This window comes from Saccostrea cucullata, unplaced genomic scaffold (genome assembly GCF_032062105.1).
Source record: "Saccostrea cucullata isolate Sc308-1 unplaced genomic scaffold, CSIRO_AGI_Scuc_v1 ctg895, whole genome shotgun sequence".
NCBI lineage: Eukaryota > Metazoa > Mollusca > Bivalvia > Ostreida > Ostreidae > Saccostrea > Saccostrea cuccullata.
The window spans coordinates 47,067-57,204 of NW_026922913.1; the positions used below are offsets into that span (position 1 = coordinate 47,067).

The following is a 10,138-nucleotide window of genomic DNA, read 5'->3' on the forward strand; positions in this document are numbered from 1 at the left end:
TTTTGTATGTATTTCTTCAATTTTATATATTCTAACAGGTACAACAACTACTACTGGTAAGCGTTTTAATGAATAAAATTTTCATTGCTATTCCTCCTTCAGCAGAAAAAGAAACTTGACTCTGATTTGGATTTCGAAAATTGTTCTGAAAGCAAATTGAATATAAACAGTATTCTACTGTTGAAAATGTTATATGAAATATATGTATTTAACATTTTCATACAATTTTGATATTTCTAACCCATTCGTATCTTTGTTACAGCTGCCACTACTGGTAAGTAACTATCTCTATAAAGAAAAACATGACTCTTGAGGTAGATTCTCGACAGTCTTTGGTCAAGTTCAGTAGTAGAATACTGTAATTTCCTAAATAAACACGTGGAATTAAATTTCGCGAGAAGCACCACACACGAACTTAATTACTCGCCTTTATTTTTATGGTGCTGAAATCTATGTAAAATCTCTTGATCAACCATCCATTCGCGAATTATAATTCTCGTGATTTGCCGTTGAAGAGCCCATTCCTGATAAAAAGTACTCGGGAAAAATAAGGAATCTACAGTATGAAATTGATCATTGAAACAGCTATGGAAGGGGTGGAGGACTAGAATGCTATGGATAATGGCTATGGTTTTCGGATGAAAAATATTCTTTATTGTTTCAAATTATAGAATCATCTGTTCTTGGTTCTTTAAGAGAACAATTTTAAAGATTTTCTTGAATAAAATTTAAAAAACTAAAAAGAATACTGTAGTTAACATGTCAGTTTCATTTTTCTTTTTAGAGCTTTCATCCTTTATAATATACAATTTTTTAAAATACTTAATTGAATTTTTTTTTATTTGTGCAAATAGTTACAACAACCACATCCGTTCCTCCACTGACCGTGACTCAGCTATCAACAGCAGGTTGTCATAATCATGGCGATTGTAGTGGACACATCTGTCCCTCTGATAAACACCCTTACTGCAAAATCGACAGATATTCTTCAACATGTCACTGCACAGGTAAAATCTCTCTTACTTTCTTTGCAATTGGGAAAGGGAAATAAAAGAAGCAAAATAGGAACCTAGGTATTTAATGTTGCAAAACTTTCTTTTTTGCATTCATGTATTTTTAAGTAATTTTAAGGAACTGCGACGAGAAAAGCAAAAATAGTAATTTAAAAAGAAAATAAAGTTGTTGTTGTTGTTGTAAGTGGTATTTCTTTAGAATTTCAAAATATTGGTTTTTTACTCTGCAAATCAAAAAAAATCAAAATATTTGTAGATATTAAATCGCCATCTTCCAGCAATTTGGTTGTACGAGGTGTGATCAAAAAGTTCGCGAACTATCTCTATATTTACAAAACCACAATTCAGATCAGAATGAAATTTGACACACATAAAGTCATACACATGTTCTATAAATAGCATATTTAATGGAACGTTTTTCCCCGTGTTTGTGACGTCACAGTGTGAAAATGACATCATAAGGTAGATCACTTGTGACAAAAAATGGTTGACTCAGTCGTATACGAGAAACGAACGACTGTAAAGTTAATCGTATATCTTGGAAATTCCTTTGTATAAATTTATAATTATTTGTATTCGGTTTATGAAGATAAAAAACTTGCTAGAAGTTTTGTCATTAATTGGATTGATGATTAGAGTGAAGGAAGGGCGTTGTTGAAAAATTATGTTTGTTCTGTTGCCCAGTGAAAGCAAACTTGGAGAGAGACCTATTCTTTGTTAAGCAATTTGATATAAAAGATCGCCAACTTACAGTTAGAAAAATAGATGAATATCTTTACAATAATATAATTATCAAATCCCTTAAATATCGTTTACTTTAGACTTTAAACATATCAGATATGATAAGGTGAAGGCACCCATACTTTATCCACATGAAATAAACTTCGCTCAAAATACAGAGGACTTGGGTTCTGATGGTCACCATGCTCATTCTGCAAAAGGATATCATTATCCACCTATACTATTTCAGAGATTAGGTCATTTCTGACAATTAGACTGTTTTTGTTGGAAAAAATAACTTGCAAATAGAATTTAAAGGGAAAAAAATTTAAGCTTCTGTGACAGAACGCTTAAAAGCATGGCACGTGACCACCTATATCACGTGATCCGCGCATACGCAGATTGGTTGCAGATGCGCATTAAAATCAGAGAGGACTACTTTGAAACATTTTCAACACTGAAACCTTATATCATTTCTTTTTGGAAGTTATTCAATGAGTTCGCGAACTTTTTGATCACCCCTCGTATATATGAGAGATAGAAGCCATCCAAAACAATTACCCTAATTAATCTGAATCTTAATTCAAAATAAATACAACCAACCGTATTTTGTCATTAATTTACTTTCTTGGTTGATATTATTGAAAATCAAGTACATTGCAATATTTTGTTTCAGTTTGCACGGAACACAAACATTGTTTTTGCCCTCAAGGACTGATTGGCCAATGTCACTTTGATTACATATATAATTCTCACAGCTGTGTTTGTGGACTAGCACCAGGTATTATCTACCATTTTCTGCACTGGAAGTCATTAGGAATGAAACTAAACTATACAAAAAGTCATAAATCTAAATGTTTTTCCTCATAATGACGCAAGTTTCTATAAAAGAGTTTAACAAACCCTTAGCAATGATAAGATTTGTTGAAATTGTTCATTATTTCGCATATCTCCGACACGTTTTCAAAAATAGTACTGAGTATATCCATTCTGCAGTGTTTTCTATTTTACGAAAAAATATCAGAGAGTACAAAAACAATGTATAGTGTTACGTTTCATGAAGTGTACCTGTGAAATTCGGGTTAACTCTTGTTTACAAGTTTGGAATATATGGAACTTGAACCCAATGTTTATAAACTCCGTAAATAATTGTCAATGAACAGTTAACATAAGAAATGAACAATAATTAACTGAATTGTACTTTATTAATTTAACTTGTGTAATTTAATGACAAAGTGATGTATTTTGTATGTTTTATATGGGTACAACGTTATTAATTTGTTAGGTAATTTTGATAGTCAAAACTCGCTAACTTATTGATTGTATTGATTGTGACGTAATATAGGTATCTGATTGTCTCTTACGTCATCATAACATACTCTTGTCTATATAAACCAGCTGTTTTGGGTTTAGACTTCAGTCGGCTGTGGGGATTTCGGAGCACACAGCCTTCCCATGGTATTTTGAAAACCTAGTAAGTCACTTTATACGACTCCGTATACTTCGGTTATAAGACGGTACCAAGTCTATGTATACGAAACCATTAAGGGAACCAATTTATTAGGGACGTCCTGGATTGACCATCGGTTGGTCACCTTTTTGTTAACCAAATAACGTTGTACCAATCAAGTTACAGCGTACCATTCTGTGTGTTTATAAGTGAAAAATTTGATCATCCTAATAAATGTTATAAACTTTTAACAAGTGTTATTCCTAACAAACATTATTTAAAGTGACCAAAAGTTGGTCATTACGTCAACCAAAGAAGTGACCAAAAGTTGGTCATTGACCATAACATAAACTGTGACCAAAGTTACCATCAAATCTCGACCATTGACCAGAAAACCAATAGCGGCCCACGAGTTAATTATAACACGATACCCTCGGTCTCGTTACATTGGTGGCAGCGGTGGGATCCGCTATTCTGTGAATTGTGAACCTAAACCATTTCAAAGATGTCGAGGAACGAAAAATTGGTTGAGGAAAGTGACCATAATACAGAACCAAAAGAATTACAGTTTATCGACGGTACTCCAAGCAAAGAAGTTCTTTTGCGGGTTAATAACAACGACCAGATAGGAGACGGCAGCGCAGTCAACACATGTACCAACGACAGTCTACACATAATTCTACAAGAATTAAAAACTTTGAAGTCCCAAATGAACCAATTACAATCTCAAGTGAGACCAATGAGTGCTAACAACCAATATGTAGACCAAAATTGCGTGCAATCCGGTACCAATACTACGTCTAAAGATGACCAAATACACAGTGAACATCGCCCATATAGAAATACGTACCTACAAAATTCAAGTGACGAATTTTGTGATTATGAACATTCAAGGACAAGTTGGTCAAATCCGACAGTATCACGCAGTTATACTACCAATGCTAGGACCAACGAATTTCGGCAGACCATACACAGATTAGATTACGATGTACCAAATTATGGTCATACAAGACAAGTTTATGACCACGGATTCAGACATACCCCGGAACCCAAAGGGAGAAAACCAGCAACATTCGATGGTACCATGAACTGGAACGACTACATTGTTCATTTCAACATGATTGCTCAATTAAACAACTGGAATGAGGAGACAAAGGCATTAGAGTTAGCTACCAGTCTACGCGGCCCGGCACTGAGCGTTTTGAGTGACCTACAACCAGAATTTCGGTATAATTTTCGTCACCTTGTTACCGCACTGTCAGCAAGATTTGACACAGAAAATCAAACAGAAATCTACAAGACGCAACTAAAGAGCAGAATACGGAAAAATAACGAAACGATCACAGAATTAATGCAAGACATAAAGCGACTTACGAGGATGTCATACCCGAACGCACCCCTAAGTTTCCGCGACCAGATAACCAAAGATTCGTTCATCGGAAGTTTAAATGACCAAGAAATGGAATGGGCAGTGTTTCAAGGAAAACCTACAGACCTAGAAGATGCAGTGCGACTGGCATTGGAATACGAGGCCTTTCAACAAGCACGGGGGAGACGAAATCAAGTTGCAGTGCGTATGCAGAGAGAGGAACCAACGTACATAACCGAAAACGATGATAACTCATATCAAATAGCTATGATCAGTCAAAACACAGAAAAGAAGTTTTACAAGAAAGGTACCTGTTTCTACTGTAAGAAAGATGGTCACATCAAAAGAGAATGCAGGTTACTACAACGGCACCTAAATAATGAAAAATACAGAAACCAAAGAAAACCGGAATACGTAAAAGACGTGACGACCAGAGAACCTGAGAACCATGGAAACGCACAGTAGTTGACGTCGGCGGCCTAACGTCAACTACAAAACAGAAAAGGCCACATGTTTTTGGAATAAAGAACTCAAATACTTGCAGTACCAACTTATTAACAATTGACGTGTTTGTTAACAATGTGAAAATCAGTTGTGTCATTGACACTGGTTCAGTTATAACAGTTATCCACCCAAAGAAATATTACGAGATAGAAAGATGTGTTAGACCTAAATTATTTCCAAACCGTAGTAACTTACAGATGGCAAACGGTGATTTAGTTGTACCAGAAGGTCAGACTGAACTTCAAATTGGTGTTGATGGTGAAGTTACGGAACATAAGGTGATCGTCGCTGACGTTGAGTCACATATGATTTTAGGTCTTGATTTTCTGAAACAGCATCATTGTCAATTGAATTTGGGTGAAGGAACTCTTACATTGGGAAAGAATAGATTACCATGTGACATTAAGAGTGAACACAATCCTGTGTTCAAAATTTGCGTACAAGAAGCTTTACACAATGATAATAATGACCGACGACTATGTGAACCTCGTGACGAGAAGGAGACAAACGACGCTGAGAAGCATATCAGAGACTGTACCGTTGGTGACTCAAAGAAGAATCAACCAAGGGAAGTCGGAGGAAAACCGGGTCAATGTTTAGCTAGGGAACCACTGGAACAAGTGGCCAACGACATCCTTGGTCCTTTACCACGGACCAAGAAGGGTAACAAGGACGTTGTTACCAGTTCAGATTATTGCACCCGATGGATAGAAGCAACCGATAACCAGAAACGAAAGTATGGCACCAAGTCAAACCAGATTAAGTACACCCCAGGACAATGTGTGTGGATTGCGTCAAAGTCAAGGACCAAAGGAAGATGTCCTAAACTTAAGGTTCATTGGAATGGACCTTACACAGTGTTAAGTGCCGTGTCCGATTCGGTATTCAAAGTGAGAAAGTGTACAGCCGAGAAACCAAAATATGTGAATCATGACCAGATGAAGCTGTTTTGTGGTGAAGCAGATGATATTATATCCGTGTAACGCGTATCTCGAAAGACATTACCAGTGGACTTGAATAAGTCATTGATTAAATAGAAACGAGGACGTTTCGACTTAAGAAGGGGGTAATGTTACGTTTCACGAAGTGTACCTGTGAAATTCGGGTTAACTCTTGTTTACAAGTTTGGAATATATGGAACTTGAACCCGATGTTTATAAACTCCGTAAATAATTGTCAATGAACAGTTAACATAAGAAATGAACAATAATTAACTGAATTGTACTTTATTAATTTAACTTGTGTAATTTAATGACAAAGTGATGTATTTTGTATGTTTTATATGGGTACAACGTTATTAATTTGTTAGGTAATTTTGATAGTCAAAACTCGCTAACTTATTGATTGTATTGATTGTGACGTAATATAGGTATCTGATTGTCTCTTACGTCATCATAACAACTCTTGTCTATATAAACCAGCTGTTTTGGGTTTAGACTTCAGTCGGCTGTGGGGAGCGACTCGGAGCACACAGCCTTCCCTGGTAAGGGAAAGTGACCTAGTAAGTCACTTTGGGGAACGACTCCGTATACTTCGGTTATAAGACGGTACCAAGTCTATGTATACGAAACCATTAAGGGAACCAATTTATTAGGGACGTCCTGGATTGACCATCGGTTGGTCACCTTTTTGTTAACCAAATAACGTTGTACCAATCAAGTTACAGTGTACCATTCTGTGTGTTTATAAGTGAACCATTTGATCATCCTAATAAATGTTATAAACTTTTAACAAGTGTTATTCCTAACAAACATTATTTAAAGTGACCAAAAGTTGGTCATTACGTCAACCAAAGAAGTGACCAAAAGTTGGTCATTGACCATAACATAAACTGTGACCAAAGTTACCATGAAATCTCGACCATTGACCAGAAAACCAATAGCGGCCCACGAGTTAATTATAACACGATACCCTCGGTCTCGTTACAATAGTAGAACCCATTGAGTCTTCATTGTCTATGAATCTCAAGCCACCTCTAAGTCCAAAAGGACTTCTACCCACAGAATTCATTAGTGTGTATATATTTGTTATTATAATTTATAGAAATGAGATGACAGAAAAAGTTCAGCATCGACTATTAAAATTCTAACACTGACCCCCGAAGAACTCGCACGTTGTCTGATTTTATTTTTATCAAAACAAGTGTCTTTACACATACAAAGATATATGCATATAAAACTGCTTTTATGGTTTTCGAATAGCCAAGCGTTGATAGAGTTTTCATACTGGATATACTATTTCAATTGAGGAATAAATACAAACATACGCTTCGTATTTATGGAGGTTAAAATTTAGTAAAATATCTAACTTTCACATATTGCTAGATACGACAGTTTCAACATCATCAAAACACACAGCTGTACCGACAACCACATTACGATCCACTTCTGTATCCTCAATGCCAACAACTAATTCAACACCATTCCCGAAAACAACACAACCAACCACACTTTCAATAACGTCAACAGCAAAATCCACTTCTAAAATGGTATCTACTGCATCGTCTTCATCTGTTTCTTCATCAAGTTCAGCAACCTCACCAACATCAACTTCAGCAGCTTCGACATCATCAACTTCAGATCCCTCCACAAATCCAGGTATATAATGAAAACATTTTATTTAATAGTCTTCATCTGTTGAACTAAAACCTTCTTTAAACAACTCACAGACAAAGATATTCAAAGAGAGTAGTTTTATCCATGATATAAGTAGCCCGCATGGCGCAGTGGTTAGACCGTTTGCTCTAGAGTCGTAAAGTAAGGAGCTGATCCCAACTTTGCGGTTTCGAATCTCACTGTGAGATGTGGAGACCGTTCCTTCGGATAAGACCGTATAAAATGAGGTCCCGTGTCTAGTAGGTGCTGGCACGAAATAGATCTCCATAACTGATTAATGGCCGTAAGCGTCGAGTATTGGACAAAATTTGCAGATCTCCATAGGCAATTAGTGGCGTCTTCATATGAGTGAAAAATTCTCGAGAGGGACGTTAAACAACATGCAATCAATCAATCCATGATATAATTTATCTTTTCATTAACAATTGTTTTAAGCGTCGAGGAGGAATTGTATTACCAGGTGATCTTACAATTACTGTAGACGTACTTTTTTCCACGGGGTCATAATTCCGCGGAATCTTTGTTTCTGTTCAATCAGATCAACTTGTAAAAAATTACGAGGATATATTAAGACTCGTTATATGCCTTCTATGAGTATTTTTGATGGAACAAATTTCCGCGGAAAGTTTGTGATCGCGTACATAGCGTAAATTAATACAACGCGGAAAACAGTACATCTACTTGAGTTAGTTTTGTATTTCAATTCTCTCGTGGAGTTCACCTAAATAACATTGAAAATAATACACAAAATGCATGCATTTATGCATCAATTCTCAAGATGCCTTTTAAAATCATTTTATGCTTTTTAGCTTGTATTTTCTATTTCAGTTCATGCTGCGACAACGGGTATGTAAATGGTAATTCTTTAAGGTTGGATAATTTTTCTGTCAGAAAAAATATTCAGAATGAGTTTACCATGTAAAATGAGTAACTTTTTTCAAGGCCTTTAATTAGCATTGTGGGTTTTTTTAGCTTCACAATGCTTAAATCATCATTTATTTTGAAAAACAATTTAACTTTGATATGTTCATCATTAATTATGTTGAGTTTAAGGGAAAAATAACGATGGAGTAATTTCCCGGATTTTGCTTTGACTTACCGTCAGAAAAATTTTAAACTTCAAATAGTCTGTAATTATTACTTTAACCTAGGATACTATTAATAGTTGTATTTTCATAGGTTTTATACATATTATTTCAGTATTAATATTGAAATAATTTTCGATTCAAAGCCTTTATAACTTTTCAAACTAAATTTCTAATTCATATTTTTTGTGTCAAAGGAATACGAAAGTGTCACACATGTGGGGACGCTAACAACTCCATTTCCTGTGACACGAGGACCATCTACTTAGGTAACTTACAGAGCTGTGCACCAGGTGAAGACTTCTGTATGACTGATATTATCCACGACGGACACGCTTACCCAAAAACCTATAAAAGGTAAATGATTTCATAGCAATAAATATATAAATTTTTTTGACACTAAGATTAAAAATTTATGTTGAATACTTTTTACAAGGTTTATATAAATGAATTTATTACCTTAGGTGCGTCTCGGAGCAAGAGTGTCGAAACAAATGGCTCCATCAATCTTCTGATCAAGAATATTGTACTAACTATGGGAATGTGCTTATGTCTGGACAATACAGCTGCCATTTTTGTTGTGTATCGGACGGGTGCAATGCTGGACAGGTTCCGGATAAGTCAACTTTTTATACTAAAGCATAAAAAGTCGATGAAAACTATCTTTTCTTGTTCCTTTAAACTATTGCAGAAAATAAAACTGATTGAAATATATTGAAACAGGAAATTAAGAAAAGGAAAATTATACGACAGCTTTGACTCTCTAGGACAAATACCATTTAGCGAAAAAAAAATCTTAGCTTTGTGTTTCGAGTTCAGTGGCTATTTATAGAAAAGATATAATTGAAAAAAAAAAAAACGTTTTCAGTACATAACTGACCTTGTATATTTTTGTCCCCAAGTTCTTTGCAATTTATTTGGATTTGTCTGTCCGAATGTCCGTCCGCCTGTTCGTCTGTCTGTCTTATATGTAACACTCGTATAAAAAGGGTCTTCTTGAGACCATAGAAAGTTGTGGTGCAAACTTTCATTACAAAAGCTGAAAGGCTACATGAGATATCTCAAAGGTCAGTGTAAAAAAATTCGTGCATTATACATATTTTCCGGATGATGACTTTCATTTTCAGAAAGCCTTTTAACCCTGACAGTAGCTCAGTTGGTAAGTCGTTCGCTCTTTGATTGGAAAGTTGTGTGTTAGAACCACGGTCGCGACTGACTTAGGTGGATAACAAGCATATACTGACAAAACGTCAGAGATACTCAAGCTGTAGAAAGTCAACTAGGAAGTGTCATTAATATCCTATAATGGTATAAGATGAGGGCCATTGAGTTCAATCTTCTGTTGAATGAAATACATTTACATGAAACAAAATTCATATACT

The 10,138-nt window shown here is 35.4% G+C and overlaps 1 protein-coding gene across 1 annotated transcript; it reads left to right on the forward strand.

Annotated features, from left to right (window-relative positions):
* Positions 1-302: 302 nt before the first annotated feature.
* On the forward strand, positions 303-9,476 carry LOC134262783 (uncharacterized). Its single transcript, XM_062745115.1, has 7 exons — positions 303-345; positions 855-1,007; positions 2,410-2,514; positions 7,381-7,653; positions 8,500-8,517; positions 8,954-9,113; positions 9,221-9,476. Exons 1-7 carry the CDS (start codon positions 303-305, stop codon positions 9,399-9,401), a joined length of 933 nt encoding a protein of 310 aa, XP_062601099.1. The 3' UTR covers positions 9,402-9,476.
* Positions 9,477-10,138: the final 662 nt, after the last annotated feature.